The sequence below is a fragment of the Rhipicephalus microplus genome, chromosome 6 (genome assembly GCF_043290135.1).
Source record: "Rhipicephalus microplus isolate Deutch F79 chromosome 6, USDA_Rmic, whole genome shotgun sequence".
Lineage (NCBI taxonomy): Eukaryota > Metazoa > Arthropoda > Arachnida > Ixodida > Ixodidae > Rhipicephalus > Rhipicephalus microplus.
In genome coordinates this window covers 176,898,157-176,920,603 of record NC_134705.1, presented here as the reverse complement: position 1 = coordinate 176,920,603, position 22,447 = coordinate 176,898,157, and the positions used below count along the sequence as shown (strand labels likewise).

General features: G+C 44.0%; 1 protein-coding gene across 2 annotated transcripts in view; it reads right to left on the bottom strand.

Moving 5' to 3' along the window:
* Positions 1-20,913, bottom strand: part of LOC142765685 (WD repeat and HMG-box DNA-binding protein 1-like) — a 39,764-nt gene extending 18,851 nt beyond the window's left edge. For both annotated transcript variants that reach the window (XM_075867126.1, XM_075867127.1), the window contains exons 1-13: positions 20,655-20,913; positions 20,470-20,581; positions 20,042-20,193; positions 19,090-19,198; positions 11,673-11,773; positions 10,601-10,649; positions 9,585-9,674; positions 8,794-8,900; positions 7,463-7,538; positions 6,641-6,712; positions 4,707-4,749; positions 2,992-3,179; positions 1,625-1,874 (exon numbers count right to left, since the gene is read on the bottom strand). In XM_075867126.1, coding sequence (XP_075723241.1) covers positions 1,625-1,874; positions 2,992-3,179; positions 4,707-4,749; positions 6,641-6,712; positions 7,463-7,538; positions 8,794-8,900; positions 9,585-9,674; positions 10,601-10,649; positions 11,673-11,773; positions 19,090-19,198; positions 20,042-20,193; positions 20,470-20,581; positions 20,655-20,731 — 1,426 coding nt within the window. In that variant the 5' untranslated portion in view covers positions 20,732-20,913. The remainder of the gene's footprint in view (positions 1-1,624; positions 1,875-2,991; positions 3,180-4,706; positions 4,750-6,640; positions 6,713-7,462; positions 7,539-8,793; positions 8,901-9,584; positions 9,675-10,600; positions 10,650-11,672; positions 11,774-19,089; positions 19,199-20,041; positions 20,194-20,469; positions 20,582-20,654) is intronic.
* Positions 20,914-22,447: the final 1,534 nt, after the last annotated feature.

Sequence of the window (22,447 nt, the reverse complement as noted above, 5' to 3'; positions counted from 1 at the left end):
GAGTACTACAACGAAAGAACGTTTAAGATTGCCAAAATGTATTATTCTTTCACTGCGGCCACTTAGTGCTCGAAATTTTTCTCTGACCTCTAGACTGCTGGGGACGAGAGTACCTCGTTTCGCTGCGAAGGGAGATCGTTGAACGTCCTTTGCAAAACGCTCCGTTTACCTTCGTTTGGGTAAGGGTGGCCGTGTGACACAAACCGCATCTTCGTTGTCGTAAGGACGAGGGAGTTAAACGGTCTTCGCGGGTGCCCGTGTGACAGGGGTATTATTCATGTTGTGGGGGTGTCAGCTTGGCGTGGCGCTCCGCCATTTCGAGACCCCACAACGTCAGGGAGAGGAAAACCAGGTCAGTGAACAAAACTAGCGTGCGGACGGCCGCACACTCTCTCTGACACCGGCCAAGAACGAAGGAGGTCGAACCTGCAACCCCCTGTGAGCCGAGGACCTCAACGACCAAGGAGTAAGCGTCTACTCTTGTTTCTGTACTATGTCCTCGTGACATTTGCGCGCTATTGCTAACGTATAACAATAAAGTGTTGTTTTGTTGACCTAGCCTGTTGCCTTATTCGCCTGAACCCTTGTAGCTGCAATGAGGCAAGCTACGGATAGAAGACATCATTGATGCATGGTGCGACTGTGTGCGGCTGGAACATTAGCTAGGCTTCTGCTTCAGCCGTACATAGGACGAACCCCCTACAACGCGTAAACGAGTGCTAGCGACAAGTGAAATGCTGCGGTAGCTTTCGAGTCCCACGATGTTACAATTTCAGATTTCAAAGAGCTAGAAGTTTCCTTTCTCGATGTTATGAACTTCCCGATTTAACAATACCATTTGAGCACGGTCATCACATTGTTGCACCATATTTCAACTGTTATACATGAAAGAGTAGTTGATATGTAGGGTTTAGCATCCCAAGCATCAAAGAGTGGCCCACTTTATGGAAAGTACAGGAGATGTGACTTTTCCACCTCACTCATACCCGACAGTGGCACTGCAACCTTGCACTGTTTAAAGGAGCACTGTCACAAAATTTCAAAGGCAAGATAACGAGCGAGATATATTTATGTGGAAATATACACAACATCTACGAGATATCGAGGGCAAATATAGCCTAAAACATATTTAAAATCAATTTTAAAGAGCACGCCGTGCGACTGAACGAAATGCGGAGCCCCTTGCGACACCGACGTCAATGCAGGGGCAATGTAAACAAACCTACGCCACGAGTTTGTGTGGGCTGGTTGCTGGCACGCACACTGCGCTTGCGCTACTTGCGAATTCCTCTTCCGTGCCGGGGGCTTCACCTGTGCTGACTGTCAGTGCACCGCAGCGCACGGTCTCAAGCGCGGCACCGACATTAGAGTTTTGCAAGGTCACCTTGCCCCCGGAACTGCTCCTGCCAAGATCGGTGATTTTTGAAACCTAAACCGAGACTGCGCACTATAAAGACGTCTCTGAGTAAATAACCATCGTGCACTCGCGCAAACATGGTTTTCAGCTGTGATAAGTGGATCATAAGCTACCTACTCCAACAAGAAAAAAAAAGTGCAAAATTGTGTCAGAGCTCCTTTAGGCAAGCAACACACATACGCAACCGGCTGTTCCTGATTGTGTGACTCGCCTGGATGCCATCAGAGAGCGTTTCGACAGCCCATTCCTTGTTGCTGTCCCACGATGTCAGGTGAAAACACTCCAGCTGCTGGGGACCAGCCAGCACGAGGGCCTGGTCGCTGAGTGCTGCCATGGTGTGGCCCAGGGGGTTGCCGCGGTGTAGGGTGTGGTGCACTGAGGTGTCGTGGAACTCCACGTCGATGCTGCTCTCCTCGGCGGTGTTGTGTGCCCAGACCATGCCCACGGAGTTCCACACCTGGAAACCACACAACCTCATCATCAAGACTGACAAACAGTCACAAGCACATTGGTGGTGGTAATGGTGTTACACCTAGAGTTACCACGAACACAAAAGTAACCCTGTTCCAGCTACTGTTGCACATTTCTCCAAGGTACCAGTATTACAGTTCTGGTCTAAAGATGAGAGAGACAGCACTACATTCCGCTTTGCATTGTTTTTTCTGCTGTCTTTTACTTTCTAAATGTACTATTTTTCAACCAAAAAACTGAACAAACACGTAAATGTGTCAGTAAGGTTTGTGATACAAACAAGGGGGTTCCCGGATGCTATAGAACAATGGAATTCTTTACCCCAACATGTTATTAATAGTACCGATGTACAAACTTTTGACAGAGAAATTGATGCATATTTTGGTAATGGTTGAAGTACTGCCCATTCTGTTTTCTTGTGTTTATTGCTTAGTGGTTTTTTTAGGTGTTCTGTTTGTACTCATATTGTACTCCCTCCCTGTTATGACCCTCAAGCGAGGGTTGACAATATTATTAAATAAAAAAAAAATAAATAAAGACAGAAGTTCAGGGGGAAGATAAAAAATTAAGCAATGAAAAAATTGTCAAACAAGGAATGTCACTAGAGATTGAGGCTCGACAAGAATACCTGTCTTCAACCAAGGCAGTAACAGCATTCGTTAACAACATATTTTGTGTGCATTTTACTCCTTTAACACCTTTTTAGGAGGTAAAGAGTAAATTGGGAGAAAAAAAATTTCCAAACCGTGAAAATCGTTAAACAGCGAAGCTGCAAGCATGTGAGTGATAGTATAGAGCGTCACCATTTTCATTTTATTTATTTATTTATTTAATTACTTCCCACTCAAGTCACGTGACCTGCATGATGACTACCTAATACTACTAATACTACTATTACTATTACGATGATAACGACTGCACAGGACAGACTAAAGCAGCTACGTTGTAAATAAAAGCCGTGGGGTCAAGAGACGAGTTCAGGGCGATTGGTTTACAATTACACATTGCATCCAATGCAGATATCGGCACCCAGTAACCTGATATTCCTCAAACACCTTTGAGTATATTGAACACTTGGCACACGGGCTCAAGGCGAGCCATACCATGAAACGGTGTTGGAGGTGGACAGGTGTGGAGCTCGGCTGGAAGGCATCCTGCACTAGCCGTGGTCGGTACTCTGGCTGTACAGGCGTAGCTGCCCTTGCACTAGGCACCGCAGGTGCGTCTTCCCCCTCGGCGTCCGAGTCTCCAAAGATGAGTGGCTCGTAGGTCGCTTTGATCTGACCCAGGTCTAGAGTCCCAGAAGTACAGAGCTTATCAGAAAATATTGCTTGATAATCACACAAAAATATTTTCTGCACTGCTCCCCAGTGAAAGCTGCATAGTCTGACAGGTCCCACTAGCGAACATTGCAGCAACACATCATACTCCTACTTGGAGTATATGCTTTGAACACCCCTTTTCATGCGTGTAAATATGGTAGGCTTTACAACTATAAAGCTTTCTTTTTTCCAAGTTAGCTAATGTTCTCGCATATAATACTTCATCTTGATTTTCACCTTTTCTACGAATTCTAGCTTTAATAAAGGAATGGCTGAATGTTAGTGCTGACCCAAACACTAATTAAGAAAGTACATGTTACTCCCCATAGAATGTTTCACATTAGAAAGAATGCAGTACTAACCGACAAGCAAGAACAAGACGCAGCAATGTCTATGAGCTCCTTGTTTCATCCAGTCTAGAGGCACTTTTTTTTCTTTCAATGTAATCTTTTCAGAGGATCAGCATTGCTGCATTAATCATACTGCAAAACATTTTCCAAGAGAAAAAATCTTCAAAGCACAGCACAACATCTGCGCTGTCATGCCTTGTTTGTACCAGCAGTTCTTATTACATATCATTTCACAAAAAAAAGGTGTAGAACATGGACAAAAAGGGGCGGTAGAAGGCCAATACCTCTTGTTCGTAGTCTTTTTTTTTTTTTAGGGGGCGAAGCTGCTTAGGGTCGAGCCATCAGCGTCCGCGGTGTTACACGCTACGGATACCCATATGCACATTGATATCTATATGGACACCCTAATGAATATCCATATACATATAGTTATCCATATGGATATTCATTTTGACGTCTATATTTCAAAAACTAACTTGGGCACAAACCCTTGCCACATTCATGCACACGCACATGAATGTGCCGTGTGTTTGTGCTCAAATTAGTTTTTTTTAAATGTTCTACCAACTAGCCAAACAAGTTCTTTTACGATAGATGTCCATATGGTATCCACATCCATGTGGATATCCATATCTATATGGATAGATAAGGTAAATATATGGATATCCACATGAATGTGGACTTTATTTGGCTATGGATACCCGTATGGATATCCATATGAACTTTCCATTTGGACATCTCAACACTATGTGGCCATTGTGATTAATAAACCACTTTGTATGTACTGTACGCACATGTCACATCTTTGCATGATCGAGTGGGCAATGTACAGGGGTTAATGATCCCCCGGAGCATCGCCCACTCGTCAGAATTCACTTTGAGGATATGCTGCGATTCTTTTTCCTCCCTATGCCATTTTTTTTTGTTAGATCCATCTATTCCGCACCCAACAGTGCACTCTATTCTGTGTCGTTGCCTCACCTATCTATGACCTCTCACCACTTCTTGTTCCCATCTCCTGCTTTCATTCCTATTCCTTTCTTGCTAAAGAAATAACACAGCAAGACTAGTAAGAAGCACACACGACATGTAAGCATTCTCATCAATGAAACAGCACAGCTTGGCTTGCACACAGGTGGCACTCACCAATGCCATCATCCTCACCGTCCCCTTGGTCTTCTGGCAGGGCCTGGAAAGAGACGAGCATTATCATTTCAGCTTGTGTGACATCATGTGCTCACTGTCCTAAAAAATTGCTTTTCTGGTGCCATGTAGGTTCCACTGACCTTGTTCCAGCAACTTTTCATTAACTGAAGACCAGACGGAACAAAATGCCCACGAAAGAGTGCGACAAGTGCAGAAGTGTATTACTAAATGACTTGACAAGTTCTTTTCCAGGAGTACCAGTGATACTAGTATTCCATACACTACTGGAGTTTTGTTCGTGCCAGTGTTTTTCACACCAAGAGCATTCGAGTCTCCTTGAGGAGCAATACAGCAGTGAAACAGCCCCCGAAGTGCAGCCGAGTGAAATTAACAAGCAGTGCACATTGCAGCTCAGCTGTGGTGCCGATTGCAGGGGTGGTCGGTGCCAATGGTGTGCTTGTGTAACTCCTTCACATACAATATTCCTAGTAGTGATCAATGAGAGTTCTATGTAAGAAAAGACTACAAATACTCTGGACAGAAAGCAACTGCTGCAGATCCACTGTGTTTTATTGGAATTCAGACACACACAGAGAAGCTCCTTCGCGACTTTTTCAATGCTCAGATCTGCGCGATGCGTATTATTTTCCTGGGACTCTTTCACTCGCTTCCTGTAACAAGGCATGCTATCGACTGGGTATGTGCAAATACTAAAAGATGAGGCTCGAATCAAAGCCAATGCAAATGGTGAGTTGGCCGAATAATTTCAAATCTGACAAAATTTAAACTATTTGAAATTTCGAGGTACTTCAAGCGAACAAATAGGTGCATATTAGACTGCATGTAACGTCCCTGTGAAAGTAGTTTCACTGTAGCGTAGGAGCTTTATGCCACGAAAAGGCCTGTCCAAAAAAATCCGCACTGCCACGAAGCATCACTTCAGGGTTAAATGAACATATTACCCTCACATCGATTAATCATTTTTCATGTTGAAAAGCTTGTTACGTGGGCTCATATGCTGTAAGTATGACAAATTTTAAAACATATTCTACTGGTTATCACTTGCATCCTATTGAAGTTTAAATCCTGCCACTACCCAGAGTTGCTTCCATTTCACTTTGAACCAAGAAATAAATGACACTCTCACATGTCTTGTTGTGTGTCGCACATGTCTTGTTGTTGTGTCGGACATGTCGCACATGTCCAAATGAAAAATATATATATTTTGCAAGTTGATTGGTTCATGACAAATACATTTATCTTTATAATATGTAGTATATACTATTTGAACTATTCAATTCAAATTGTTAGACCAAATCACTACTCGCTTCAAATTCGCTTGGAGCATAACGTTTACAACTATTCACACATCCCCACTATCATGATTATTTTGTGATACGTTAATTAATAAAAGAGGAATCAAAAGTCGAAGTCTCACTTTTGAATTTCACACCACAACTTCAGCATGCAAACCTCGGTACGATGCCACAGATTTCAATGTCTTTTCTCGTAACAGTGGCTCAAAGAAATTTCCTGAAACCTGTTATGTTAAGGCTTTGTGTTCCTCAGAACACAATGTGAACGATTTTGGGCAACACTCAACTATGCAGGTCCCGGCAGACACCACTAAACTTACGACACCACAAGCTGGTGCTTTAGGATGACGGTGCCACCTGCATTTCCTTTCTTGTGTATCCTCGCTTACTAAGCGCTTCCTCTCAGTAAGAGTGGTGCTTTCGGAATAGCGAAACTGTCTTATGCTAACGCGAGAAGCATCGCTTTTTATCTTTAGTGTGTCGTTGATTAAGTGGGACCCATTTGGCTAGACAAAGGCCGTATCCGCTGTAATCAAAAACCTAAAGAGGTTAAGAAAGAAAGCTTTGCTTTGAAGAGTGAACAAATATGGCCGCTGCACTGACTGCCAGCACACTCACCCTGACTGCTGGAGATGCCAGCTGCTCTTTGTTGGTGCCAACCTCGATGCCCTCGACGAGACCCAACTGGCCCTGCAGGGCAGGAACAAGGTACGTTACCATAGATAACACCGGCACAGCACTCCTTCAACCAATATTGGTAACCCCTGGTATGCTAAGGAAACTGATGGCTCACTGCTCTGGCAATATCTTGGCGGTAAGCACACGAGATTCAAGTGATATGAGGTAAACGATGTGAGAATAGGTCAGAAACCGTCAGCTGTCAGTGCGAGAAAAAAATGGGAAGTCCTTTCAGGAGTGCCTCAAAGGTGGTAGCTTAAAATGCGTCTTGCTTCAGAGACATTGGACACTTACTCCTTACAGATCAGCCTCATGAGAAGCAGCACCTTGATCGCCATCAGACTGACTACACCAACTGCAGAGTGAAAGCGTTTCCCGTTTCGCCGAACGACCTGGTTTTGTGCTTGGTGCGGCCTCGTGATCCCCGCAAAACTTCTGAATCTCATTTGCCCGCCTAACTTTCTGCCTGCCGCTGGTCCACCTGCCTTTTTTTGGAACACAGCCTGTTACCCTTAATGACCGGCAGTTAACTTGCCCTCTCACCTCTTATGCCCATGCTAATTTTTTCTTGATTTCCCTTAATCAGATATCCTTAACACTCGTCTCTTCTATGATACACTCTGGCCTTACAGCAAGCGTTTGCTAAAGTAAAACCCCTACATGCGTGTTCTTTGGTACGGCTCGGCTCTGACGACAGCTGTGACGACAGCGCAGAATTGCACAAAGAAAGCACAGCGCGGCTTCAAGGAACGAGAGGCTCACCTGGACGTTGCAGTAAACAAGCTCTTTCCGACATGGGTTCCAGCTCAGGCTGCAGATGTTCTCACCGCAGGATACCCTGCATTAGAATCGACACATGACCTCCATGCTGGCTGTGAAAATGTGTCCTTGGGTTATCTGGAGAGCGAGTGAAAATTTCAAGCACCACAGCAGAAACCCTCACAACACACTGTTTTTTGAAATCAGGCACTGGGTATCGTATGAGCTCATTTGAAGTGATTGATACACCCTGACAATTATTTACTTCTGCATGCAGCAAACAAGCAGTGGTGGACACCGAGGAGAAAGGAGCAATAAGTGATGAGCCGTCTTTAGATCACAGCAAGTTTTTCATCAACCTTGCATTTGACAGCCAATGACAGGAAAACTGGTTGAAAGAACTCGCTGATTGCTACCAACCACCCCCTTTGCATATTATCATCAGAAGAGTTCTATCGTGAGATTAGATTGAAATTAGATCATGTGGCTTAACATACCAAAACTAAAATAGAATTATGAGGCACAGAGTAGTTGGAGGCTACGCAACACTTCTGACCCCCACCTGGGGTTCTTTAAGCTCGCCTAAATTTGAATTCACAGCCATTTAAGCAAGCCCCTCTCATTGAAACACGGCCACCACAGCTGGGAATCGAACCTGCGTCCTTTTTCGTAGAAGTGCAACACAACAGCCACAATAGATGATGAAAGATATTGAAGACCAACAAACGGAAATGTTTTTGCAAACATTCAAAATTATGTAAATATTTGCACACTACTCTCAAATCATGAAACAATGTTAATTTGCTTAACATTTGCCACTTATTATTATTATTATTATTATTATTATTATTATTATTATTAAAATACCCCTAAAGGCCGAGAGGGTACTACATAGAGGCAGCTATTGCAACTAATGGGGAATAATAACAGAGAGAATGAAATGAACAAAAGACACAATTATGAACATTCTCTGGTATATGGCAGGTAAGTGGGATAGATCGAAAAAAAACAAACTATAGCACACCATGAATTATAAACAGACATTAAGTAATACAAGAGATAATGCCTGACAAAAACAATTTTTTTAGATGTACAGCACGTTCAGCTGTCACAAGGTGACACCTTCAACTTGCAGTAAAAAATATAAAATGCACACAAAAATGTATGCAGATGCTCACAAAAAAAGATTGAGATTCGACATGGCAAATAGAATAAATTTTATTCCATTGTGATGCATGCAGTAGAGTTGCTATGCATGTCAAAGGAAAACAACGACGAAGAACCGTAGGAGTGGAGGCAGTCCGCTAGTTGTGAAATACGAGAGAGTTGCTCACGTGTGCATCAGCTGGTGCGCACTCCAGTTCCACACCATCAGCTGTCCTTTGCTGGTGGCAGCTGCCAGCAGCTTGCCACATCCGCTGAACGCCACAATCGATAACTCCTGCGTAATTGCACAGTCGCGAAAGTGAATTGCTCCGTCATCCCTCGCCGTACCTGTCATTGTTTTTCGTGCACCATTCCTCGCTAGAGCCTACGAACCAAACCTTTGCCTCTACTACCTGTATCTGGCATTCTGCGCATTTCCGATGCAACTTTGTTATTGCATGGTGACGTGAACAGTGCCTGTGTGATACTCATCAGAGCGGTAGAAAGAAATTTGTTCATTTGCAGAGGAGGGGGGCCGAAGAGCAGGGACCCCCCCCACCCCAAGTCCCCCTTCTAACAGCACCAATGCTTCTCCCACACGATTTGAGTTCGTATCCATATTCTGGTCTCGCGGTGTCTTAAAACAACTTACCAGCAACAAAAGTATAAATAGTTGGGTTCTTGGTTGCACATACATTGACTTTGTTGAGTTAGCATACGCATGTCCTCTGTGCATTCTTTTCACACTGTTCCTTGAATTATTGTCGCTTTATTTTTTTTAGTGTTTCACTCCCTAGTTGTCAGCAATAAACAAAGTGTTTATTCATTACTAACAATAACGAATGTAAACAAATAGCAAATGCAATTGCTACGCAATAAGTTGGCCAGCTTGCAATGCGAGACAAAACGGTGCCACGAGGAGTTGTCCGTACGCGTGTTCAGGTAGCTCACAAGTTCAACAGCAGCAGCCCACACTCACCTCTTCAACTGAATCGTGCACCAGCACGTCCACCTTGTCCCAGGAACTTCGTGGGACCAGCTGCACCGCCGACTTTACGGGCAGGGCCAACTGCACGCGACCAGACACGCACCAGTTACCACACTGGGACAAACAGTCTTGGTGAAGACGGAACGCCTAAACGTCGAGATCGAAAGAAGTCTGGAAAAATAACAGCCCAAGTGTTTGCAGCCCGATAGGTATATTGCTATGAGAAGCATTATATGCCTACATCACATTCACCAGAAGCCTTTTTATCCAGAATCCTGTACACACAGAGAGATAAGGCAGCTCAAATGCATACCGTTACCGCTTCATTTGTGTTCTGCGCAACAATTGTTCCACGCAGTTCACGTGTTTACAAGTTGGGTATCTTCTAATATAGCGCCAATATGCACAATATGCTTTCTAATATGTACAAGTTCTCTACAAAACATCTTTGGTCAATGCCAGTTGATAAAGGCAGCAATTTTTCTTCTATTAAAAGGAGAACAGAGGTCAACGAAAAGCAGATTTGACACCTCACTCGCCTTTCTTCTGAAAGCACAGCTAGACGCAAAAGACTTCATGGCGGCAGCAGTATCCTATGATAGATCACGCCGTAAGGAGGCAAAATATGCCTCTATTTCGCACACTTCATCAACAATCTTTATGAATCTGGATCACACAAAAAGCAACGTTTGGCTTGGGTCAAAGCCCACTTGCAGTGTTCTTTCTTGTGTTGCTGAAAAAACTTCCATAAAAAAATCTTTCTTTTGTGCAGTGTTGAGCATCCCTAGTTTCAACGTATTGTGTGCATATCAATGGAGAAAATAGGCATTTACATTAGGCATTCTTATACCTCTTACTTAAAGGCAATCATAGCAACACTGAGGGTCCCACTGGTGTCGCTTGACTTTGGGACCCTCGTCTGCATACTACATTCTACAAATTTTGTATTTTGAATGAATGAATAAACTAAAACTGAAAACTAAAAAACTGAAACTAAAGAGCACCACCTTGTCTCCTGAAGGGGACCAGGCCAGACGGCCAAGCACCTTGGAGGTCCTGCACATATAAAGACATTCCATACAGCTTTAGCATAACACTTGGGTACCTTAAGATATGCACAGAATGAGGTGAAAGAAATTTGCTCATTGCGAATGTTGGGGATTTACGAATCAACGGCACAGTTTCACGCATGTTTGGAATTCGATCAGTTTTGGCTGAAGTGCCCAACCGGAAGCCAGCTGTTTGACTGTGACAGCTGACCAAGCGCATTAGTCAAAATAAAGCTTTTGAGAATCGAACAGAGACAGACATGTGCAAGATTCCACCCAAGTCACACTGTTTGAGAATCAGCTGCTAATCTAACATCATTATAATAAAGCCACGTTTGACCTGAAAGCTATTGCCATGATGCTCAGCATTTGTTGAAACCATTACACATGCATACGACAGAAGCTGTAAACGTTTTCCCCTACAGCTGGAGAATGCACCCCTATACTAGTGATAAATTCATTTTGCTACTTATGTGATCACAATGGCGATTAAAGTTCCCAATGCAGCAAGCACATCTGACTTCACACAAGATAACAGAGATGACTCAGCGAAATTCAACAGCAAAAGAAATAAGGATGACAGAGTGGCCACGGCAGTTTAGCATACTTTGAAGTATAGGCTTGACGATGACGACGGGCAAAAGAGATAATCACAGACACTGTGTGTGTACGGCTTTCCCTTTTTAGTCCGTTGTCGTCACACCTTCACTTGAAAGTAAACAAAAGCAAAATACAGGCAGCGTGATAGTACCACCTTTGGTTATCAAAGCTTGCTATATACCTAATTTACTGCGCATAATTTTCTTTGCAACCACAGCTAAACCACTGTGGTGGGGTTGAATTAATCATGCATAATAATGTTATGCCTGCGTTTGCTACTGTGATGTGTGACTGTATCAAACCGCAAGGAAGGCAGCACAGTAGACCGCCATGTGATGCTTACAGTGACATATAAGCCATTTATGTTGCGCTGCATAGCCTATGGTGTTTCCCTCACTGTATGAAGTTGACAACTTCATAATGTATATACCGAAAATCGTTGCTCTTCGGTAGGATGCCATGCCACGTCTTGACACAACTCTGGTCCGACACCTTCCAGACTTTAACACTGCCATCACAGCTCGAAGAAGCCTGCACAGCCGGAGAACACAAGTGCGAACAACTAGAAGAGAAGCACTTTAGTTGAATCAGCTTTTGCAGCACTAAAACAATGATGGCTGCGCTTTACCCAGCATAAGCTGCTAGAAACTGAACAGTTAAAAGCGGCGTAAGTCTATAACATATATAGAAAGGCAATCTCTTGTAAAAAAAAACTACAGTAAAATGCTGAAAAAACCTCCTCCCCTCAAGCAATATACCCCCCCCCCCCCCTAACCCCCCCCCCCCCCCCCGGCAATATGTCTTATCCTTCATATCCCAGGCATGGGCAGCCATTTTGGCACACCAGGTGCGGCAAACATCTAATGCCTAGATCAGAGGGTGGTGCACTGCACGCCAGGCTCCCCCTTGTCAGCAATCTACCATGAGAAGACCGCAGGCTTCGGCAGGCCAAGTGCACGGATTTAATTTTTGCGTCCGGCTCCAAGGAATAATTTGACGAGTTTGACAGTGACGAAGGAGAATGACAACGGTGAATAAATGAAGCATTTCATTATCAACATGAATGGGCGTTTTTTAATCTTTAGCGGCACTCACGCACCCATTTCGAACCTCGGTCTGGCACCGTGAAAACACTCCCCCTCCAAATCTGGCTAAATTATCGTTTACCGTAGGGGGTGGGGGGATCGTTGCTCGGCCTTTTACGGAGGTGGATGATAGTAGTAGTACTTCTAATGTAAATGTAAAGAAAGAAAATGGATGAAAGGTTTACTTGCCGCTAGCACGGACTGAACCCGTGGCTTTTGAATACTGTGTCCAATTTGAGCTGCAAGAACGTTCACCCCCCCCGCCCGTTTTTCACTTTGAGGGGTATATATAGGCTTGTGGGAATATTCGAATGCTTCAAATATTCGAAGAATAATGTAGTGTTGAAATTCGCTTCGAATCCAACTTCATTTATTGGACGTTTCTACTTATTCGAAACTAACGAATAGGCACATATTAATCCACATGAAACGCTTTGTAAAGGTGGTTTCACTGCAGTGTAGGGGTGCTAAGCCGGAAAACACTTATTTAAATGCATTAGCCTGAATGTACAAGTGGTTTCACCGCAGCGAAGTGATCCTAAGCGGTCAAAACATGTATTCAAGAAATAGGCACTGCAGCAAAACCCCACTTCAAGGTTTTAAAAAATTACCCTAAAATCCATTCCGTTTTCCTGTTGTTTTTATTTTCAGTTTAAAAGCTCGTTATACCAACCTATATGCTCCAAGTATAGCAAGTTCTGAAACGTATCATATTTTACTGTCTATCACTAGGACTGTACCGAAAGGCTAATCCTGCTACTATTCAAAGTTGTTGCCACTTCCTTTGATGCAAAAAAAAAGCCTATGCAAAGTCTTTGTTTCAATTTTTTTTAAATATTGTGAAGGTTAGTTTGGTCATGACAAATGTGCTCCTTTTTATTCATAATATACGATACATATACTATTTGAATTGGATTCAAAATTATTCTACCCAAATCACTATTTACTTCGAATTTGTTTCGAACCTAAAATTTACTAATCACACAAGTTCACTACTCACACAAGCCTAGATATATATGGACTCAAGCGTAGAAGTGCCAATCAGCACCACCAGGAGCTACAACGGTGAATGTGGAACGCTCTTTTTTTTTTAGGGGCAAAGCTCCTTAGGGTGTGGGCTTGTTCGTCACTGTCCATTGTAGCCAACCCTAATACTCAGAGTGCTCACTAGATGATGCTGCAATGCTCGCTCGCTTGCTCAACGCTCGCTCGCTCGGTTCGGTTCGGACTGTCACGGTGGATAGACGTGTTTTTTTAGCGCTCCCGATCGACTGCGCAGATAAGTTGTTTTGCATGTTTTGAGCTTGTCTTTATAATTATAGGGCAGCAGTTGAAATCTTCATAGTACTTATTTTATGGTACGGCTTTTTTGGGGGCCAGTCACCAAGTATTTATTAGTTAGTGCGTGTGTGTTTGAATATTTTTTTTCTTTAGCCACCTCGTGGGGGAGGTGCACGTACATTGAACACGCAAACTTTTGTAGTAGAGCTTAGACTTACTCTTTTTCGTAGGGCAGGGTTTGAGTTTTGTAATTATCGAGTGAGACAAGTCATAGGGACAATTGGTGTCGGAAAGACATGGTTAAAAAGACTGTAAAGTGTTAAGGATGTGAGGTTGGTTTGAAAGTGGACCCAAGTGTAGAAGCGGAAGGAGAAGAGGCTGACGCAAAGTGTAGGCAATGTGAGTTCGAGGAAAAAATGGAGAAAATGATGGTTACCCAGAGTGACCTGATGATGAGATTCACCGAGCTCGAGACTGCGTTGGGGACAGGGCAAGAGAAAACGAGGGCTATGGGAGAAAGGCTGAAGTCCGCCGAGGAAGCACTAGCCAAGGTGAACAGAGGAGCGGCCTACGGAGAGAACAGTAGGGAATTGGCAACCAGAACAGCGGAGAAGAAAGAGCAAGCAAGTTTGGAAAAAACAGGTTCAGCCGGTTCAATTGTCGCAAAGCCCAGCTTCAGCGAAGTAGTGGTGGGGCTGGGAGGGGACAAAGCAGCCGGCGTCACAGGTGCAAGAAACCCCCAGGTGCAGGACGCTCCAGCTGAAAAGTCACAGCATGTGATAATCGCCGGCGACTCGAATTTAAATCGATACACAGAAGCCATCAAAGAGAGGGTAAGAGGTGACAAGAGGCAAGTGAGCGTAAAACTCAAAACTACAGCTGATAGACGAAACCTCATGATAACTTCAGGCGGTTTTAACGATGTCTCAAATGAAGATACAGCAGGACTAGCAACCACACTGGCGAAATGCGTCGATGACGTGCACGCCACTTCTCCTCAGGTACAGGTAGTGATATGCACGATACCGGAGGTACCGGTGCGTGATAGCAACCTGCACAGAGCGGTTGTCAACGCAAACCAACAGATATGGCGGATGAGTCAAGAGAAAGGCTTTGAGGTGGTGGAAATAAACAAAGAAGTGCTTAGGTGGGGTGGTTTTCAAGGAGACAGAATTCACTTCGATGGGCGGCTAGGTGATGAGGTGGGTTGGCGACTTGCAAGACGCGCAGTAGCTTTCTTGGGGGACAAGCGGGCCCTTTGGGGTGCAGGATAGCTAGTAACGAGGAAAACAACCAGGGAGATTCTTTTTGACAGGTGGTATGGACAAATACGATTCAAAAGTGGCACCAGTGTCTAAGATAGGTAGAGTCCGGGGCAGAAATAGACGTAGCCACGAGCGCCGAGCCAATTCAGACATAGGGTATATTAACATGCAGGGTGGTAGGAACAGGCTGAAGTGGGAAGAGATAGAAGAACAGCTAAGAAAGAAGAGGCCGATGGTATACGGTTTTGTAGAAACACATCTCAGGGACATGGAACAACCTCCTAACAATCCGGATTACGCGTGGGAATATTGTAATAGAACAGAAGGCAGCAAAAAGGGGGGTGGTATTGGAGCATTCATTCATAAAAGTACAGACTGGCAAAGGGTTAAGCAGGAGTGCAAGGAGCATTTATGGCTGAAAGGGAAAGTGGCAGGGCAAATAACACTCCTTGGTTTCGTGTACTTGTGGACGAGAGCAAAGGCCAGAAAGGAAAACCAGGCAATGGTAGAGTGTATATGAAATGACATTCAGGAGTTAGGAGGAGAGTGCGAGATAATCATACTAGGAGATATGAATGCGCACATAGAAGATATAGATGGGTATACCGACCCGACAGGCAAAATGATCATGGATATGTGTGAAAGGCTTGATTTGATCATTTGCAACAGTACCGAGAAGTGTGAAGGGCAAGAAACATGGGAGGTACGAAGGCTACAGTCGACGATAGATTACGCACTGATGTCACATAGGATGTATGATAAGCTCAGGGGAATGCACATAGATGAAGATGGCTCCAGAAGTCTGGGTAGTGATCACAAACGCATCAAGCTAAGTTTTGGAAGAGCAGTGAACGTGGGAAAGAGACCAGATGAGCAACTACAGGAAAATTTTTATTCAGAAAGGCAAATTGAAATAGCCACTAAACAAATTGAGAAAGCAATCACTGAAGATAATAATACAGTGTGGACATACACGAATCTAATTAGACTGTTTGAGCTAGAGCTTGCTAAGGCACGTGACAAGTCACCCCCGAAAAGAAGACACAAACCCAAAAGTTGGTGGGATGAGGAAGTTAAGAGAGTCATAGCAAAACATCAGGAAGCCTCTAGGGAACACAGACATGCTAAGCAGTTGGGTGAACTGACAGATGATGTTGAAAGAAAATGAGACATCTTTCTAAACTGTAGAAGGGAAGCATCCCTTCTGATCAATGAAAAGATTAGAAGAAAGGGGGCTCAGTGGCTGGCAGAAGTACATAAAAAGGATAGAAAGACAGCTGCAAAATTTCGGAACCATCTAAACTCCCTAAGAAATGACACAAGCCTACAACAGAGGTTTATAACTACAGCTCAAGGTGCTAGACTAGAAGGGGACGAGAGCTATTGAATATATAAGAACACGGATGGCAGAAAAATTTCAACAAAGAAGTGCTTTATGCACCACAATAGACAAGGATGAATCAAGTGGTGCAATGGCTCCATTTTCACAACAAGAGTGGGAAAGGGCTGAAAAAAGGGTTCCTAGTAGTACATCAACAGGCCCAGATGGCATTCCAATTATGCTGATAAAGACATTAGGTCCGAAGTATAAGCAGGCTTTGAGAGAGGCAGTGAGCAAAATAATAATCGATGGAGAAGTTCCCGATGAATGTAAACTTAGCAGGATGAGCATGATTTATAAAGGAAAGGGGGACAAAGCTGACATAAACAACTACCGTCCAATAACAGTGACATCAGTGGTCTACAGGCTGGCGATGCAGATTATAAAGGAAAGACTGCAGGCGTGGATAGAGGATGAGGGGGTGCTGGGCGAACTGCAGAATGGGTTTCGGAAACACAGGAGGTTGGAAGACAATCTGTTCTGACTGACGCAGTGCATCGAAATAGCAGAAAAGGAACACAGGCCCCTGTGGCTAGCATTTTTGGATATCAAGGGAGCGTACGATAGCGTGGTTCAAGAGGAATTGTGGGGAATACTGGACACACTAGGCGTGGAACATGTAGTCACTAATCTTTTAAAGAGTATCTATAAAGGTAACAAGGTAGTTATAAAGTGGGAAAAACAGGTATCCAAGCCTGCAGAGGTAAAACGGGGGCTTAGGCAGGGGTGCCCCCTGTCACCCTTATTATTCATGATGTACCTACAAGGATTAGAGGCAAAATTGGAGGCAAGTGGACTGGGCTTCAACCTCTCTTTAGTCAAACAAGGAAAACTTATTGATCAGGCACTACCAGCATTAATGTACGCAGATGATATAGTGCTAATGGCCAACAACAAGGAACATTTGCAGAGATTGATGGACATCTGCGGTAATGAGGGAGATAGGTTAGATTTTAGATTCAGTAAGGAAAAATCAGCAGTCATGATTTTCAATGACAACGAAGGTAGTGAGCTTAGAATACAGGAGGTCACGCTAGAGATAACAGATAAATACAAATATCTGGGCGTATGGATAAGCAATGGGGCCGAGTACCTAAGAAAACACGAAATATACGTGTCGACTAAAGGTAACAGGAATGCAGCGGTAATGAAAAACAGGGCACTCTGGAATTACAATAGGTATGATGTTGTGAGAGGAATACGGAAAGGGGTCATGATTCCTGGTCTGACGTTCGGCAATGCGGTCTTATGCATGAGATCAGAAGTTCAAGCAAGATTAGAATTAAGCAACGTGGAATAGGTAGGCTTTCCTTAGGAGCTTACGGGAATACACCGAATCAGGGAGTACAAGGTGATATGAGATGGACATCATTTGAGGGCAGGGAAGCTAGCAGCAAGATAAAATTTGAGAAGCGATGGAGAGAAATGGGGGAGAAGCGTTGGGCTAGGAAGGTATTCAGTTACTTGTACATGAAGAATGTCGATACAAAATGGAGGAAGCGAACCAGAAAATTGACTGGTAAATACTTGGAAAACAGCAGGGGGCCAAACCAAAAAGAATTATCGGCTAAGAAGAAGGTGAAGGAAGCTGAGACCGATATGTGGAGAATTGGCATGATTAAGAAGTCCGCACTAGAGATAACTTTTAAGCAGGAAATTGCCAAGGAAAGGATCTATGATAATACTCGGGGTAGTTCTCTACTGTTTGAGGCCAGGACGGGAGTATTGCGAACCAAGACATATCGGGCCAAATACGAAGGGGTAGACACTGTATGCAGTGCGTGTGGAGAGGAAGAAGAAACTGCCGAACACTTGATAATGTTTTGTAAAGGGCTTCACCCTATAGTTCTGGATGATGGCGCAGAGTTTTTCAAAGCACTGGGGTTTAGGGACAGGGAGGGCAAAATAGACTTTAAGCGGGTAGACTTAACTAGAAGGAGGTTATCTGATTGGTGGCTAAAGTCAAGGCACGAGTGAAAATTAAACCCTTCACTGCAAAGTACGAATCCTCAACGTAACTATTTAAGGGAAGAAAAATAAATCTAGTTTTTGGTTCATTAAGTATTACGGCTTGGTGGCGCTAGCCACCGCCCGATCTAAAGGGTACAGCCATATCCATCCATCCATTCATCCATCCATTTATCCATCCACCACCAGCTGCTTCACACGGCAGCAACTCGAGAGCGGCGGGCGGGAGTTCATGAACAAAGTGCTCAACCGAGACCTGGCCTTCACGTGGGGCATACCCAACACGGTGCAACACTGGCGAGAATGCTGCAAGAAAATCTTTGCCACGATTCGCCAGCTGGGCAAACCGCACGCGTTCGTCACGCTTTCTGCCGCAGAAGTATACTGGGACAGGCTCCTCGAAACATTGAAACGGCTGCAAGTGGGATGCACGGTTCACCAATGTATCTTCGCCCACTCATCTTCATTGACTCCGTGGATATGCTGCAACCTTTTTATTTTTTTAATGCCTGCTGGCATCCCGAAGCGTGTGATCTTTTTACTAGCTCGCATGACCCATAACCTCTCACATACTACCTGAAGGCGTTCTTCCAGAATGAGACCTTTGCTATAAATGAACGAAAGGGAAACTTTAAGGGCTCATTATTTTTTGTTAGACACAACATTATTTAGAACTCACCCACCATTGTTTCCATTCTTGTGCGTCATCGTTCATGTTTTCTCTCTCAAGTTCGTGCTGAGCTTCTGTCAAATGAACTGCAGCTAACTACAATGTTTCACCAAATAGCAACATTTCTCATCATTTCACACTACTGTGCAAGAGGAACAGAAGTGGAGAGGAGCAGAAATTAACAGAAGGCCACTCACGACAAATTCGGCTTGAGGGTCTATACAGCACCAAATCACTGGCGCCTTGTGGCCCACCAGTGATTGGAAGTTTCCAGATGAAACTTCCACGACCTTCAAAGTGAAATCCCTGTAACAAATAATACAACAGGCGTACCGTCGTGACTAGCAACGGAGACAAAACGCAAGTAAATCACCATTCCGCTGTCTAAACCTTTTGGCGGCTGAGCGTTTTTCAAGTGTGATAATGTCCAATTTCTGTATGATTAACGTGTTAGCCGGCTTTATACTCAAATTATATTTAGGGTTGTGCGTTGCAGGACATTTCTGTCGATTTAGTTGTCCAAATGCTACAACGAAAAGACTTGCCGAGTTCGAATATGACAGCACAAAAATTTGAATTTGCACAAAGAAATTTTTAACTAAAGCACAGGCCAACATGAAATGTTTTGGCATTTACTATCGTAATTTTACGCATGTGGTAGTTTACACAATAGTCATAGGCGTGCTTAAGTCAATGTATGGGGCAGCTTTTGCACCCCCCCAGCCCCTTTTTAGGTGACAAGCGGGGAAGAGGGGGGGGGGGGGGGTCCTCTCCTGTGCAAAAGCCTATGACAATCACATAGCCACTTCGTGCATACTCAATAGTTTTGCTTTCGATTTCTCCATGGTAATTTTCAAATCGGCGAAAATATAAACATTCTGGGATATATGTCACCTAACGTACAAAAGTATATCACAGCTAACCGCCCGCATCATTTTTGACGTAGTAAAAACTTACAAGATGTCATCTGTGGCCTATAGCTCCCTGAGGATCTTATACATAGAGACTATTACACCAGATGACATGTATAGTTGGAGTATTAGTTTCTGCATAACACAGAGCACAAGTACTATTCAGTAATGCATAGAAATGACACAAGTATTCAAAGAAACAGCGGCAATGGAAGAACCGAAAGTATAGGGGCATTACCCGGAACCTGCGACCAGAGTCTTTCCGTCGCTGCTGCACGCAACTGCGTAAACATCGGAAGGGAATTGAGCAACCACGCTGGTCTGCTGCCCGGTCGAGGCCTCGAACGCTTTGACGGTGTAATCGTCGATGGCGACGAAAAACGAGCCTCCCTGTCGAATGCAGAGAGAGAGTGAGAACCCGTCATGCCATGCACTGCTTAGTTAAAATGTAGCAGCCGTCTATGGTGCCACCAGCCGGCAAGCTTTGCCGAAGAACAAAGGCGTGCTTCCGGCACTTCATCCCCATTGGCTGACTGCATGGCCAAACTACCGGCATTTCTGCTTGAGTGGCATTGGGCACCACGACTTCAGCCAGTCAGTGGGAACGAAGTGGCGGAAGAATTCTGCGCAGCCTACTCCGGCGGCAGTTCCCAAAGCGTAACTTACACCACAGGCGACCGCCAGGGCGGACTCTCCGACGGAGTAAGACTTCGGCTCGTCGTCCTGAAAGCCCTCCCACGTCCTGACCTCCCCGTCCGAACCGCACGTCACTAAATGCCTGCATCAATCAGACGAAACGCTTCAACGTGCGTATTTCGAAGCACACGCCTGTGCCTTTTCCGAGACGTTACCTGCCAGTTAGACCGTAGCAGACGTCGGTGTGGCCTTCGGCGTGGGCGAATCGGGTGGGCTTTACGACGGGCGCCATTCTCGTTTCGAGGCGCGCACCACAGTCTGTGATCTTGTAAACAAGTTTGTAAATTAGTTTAGCGCTTGATGTCGAAGCAACACTAATGCACGCACGGGCTCATATTGCCATACAGATTGCGCGCCAAATCAGCCAGACGACCAGAAGTGAATGTGACGACCATGACCTACTACACTCCTGACCTGTTCAGATAGCGGGGTTCCTATGGGAGCGCGTGTCCCCGCTCTCGTTCAATCGCTCGCCGTAGGTGGCGCTACCTATAACCTGTTCGTCTGCTACTGTGCGGCCGGCAGGAGGGCGACGGACTGATACCATGCGTCTGCTTCTGTGACAAACTGCCTATACGTGTGATTGTTTTTTGCTGAAAAGGCTAACGTGTGCTATGTGTTACATTTTAGTAGTTAGGCTATACTGGTTGATTGACTTCTAAAGCTGTATATTTGCGTAGAAATGTCTTGCTGCATGGTTGTTTTTGCCATTCCAGCCTAAAAAAACTTCAATTTAGTATTCATAAAGCTTTTGACTAATAATGTACTCATTGGTAATAGAATATCAAACTGATTTTAGGTTGTTTAGGACGCGTCAGGTGAAACGCAGTGCCCCTGTTGAGCACTTACCTTGGACACTCGCCCTGGACAGGTGTTACACTTGTAGTCAATTGATAGAAGAGAATAATGCACATACGCCCACGGACGCATATCAAGGAGAGACACAGGAATTGAAGCTTTAACTCTTACTGTGACCTACACAACAAAAATTGTGCGTCAAATTTCGCTACGGGAGTTTGTCTGCTGGAACGGGGAGCGCTGGCCGATGCGCGTTTCTATGATTTTATATGTCCGTGCGATGAGACGATATGGTAAAGGCAGTGATGTGCCTATCGAGGGCAACACATTGCGACCCCAATAAAGTTTTTATCGTCATCATTATCATCATCTTGTCGAGCATAGTTAATAATAATAATAATAATAATAATAATAATAATAATAATAATAATAATAATAATAATAATAATAATAATAATAATAATAATAATGTTTTATTTTTCATCAATAGTTTGATGAAGGACAGCGGCAGGTAAAAGCTGCTCTTCGAAAGAGGCAGCTTGACATAGGCCCACAGACGCCTTTAGCACGACAGCACTGGCAAACAGTTAGCAATGTTATCTAAGCAACAATTACAAAAATATCAAGTTCAAATTCTAAAAATAAAAATAGCAACCATGATAACAATGTAGCAACTGCAAAGAAATCTTGAAAACTATACATGTGTATATCGTGCAATTGAGTTCGGGTACAGAGTAAGAAATCTATGCCAGCTTTCACATATTTATCAATTAACGTAGAAACTGTGTAGAACAACCTATCTGTGGAGTAGTTTGTTCTCGAAGTTTTTATTTTCCATGTTTCTTTATGTCATGTTTCGAACAAATTATTTGGCTGCAGTTTCGAGAGGTCGTACAAATAATGTCGACTTTCTTGAAATTGACGCCTGACCACCAATGCTAACTTAAAATCGTAGAGACGATGTAGGGGTGGTATTCCAGCCTGTTGAAACAATTCACTTCTGCGAGCATCATACGACCAGTAAAAAATTATTCTAATATACGTCTTTTGCATCAGGTACAGTTTTTGTAAGCGCGTGTTAGTCGTAGTCCTTCATACCAAGAAACAATAAGCAAGATGCCAACAGAACAGTCATTTATAAAGTAAGAAT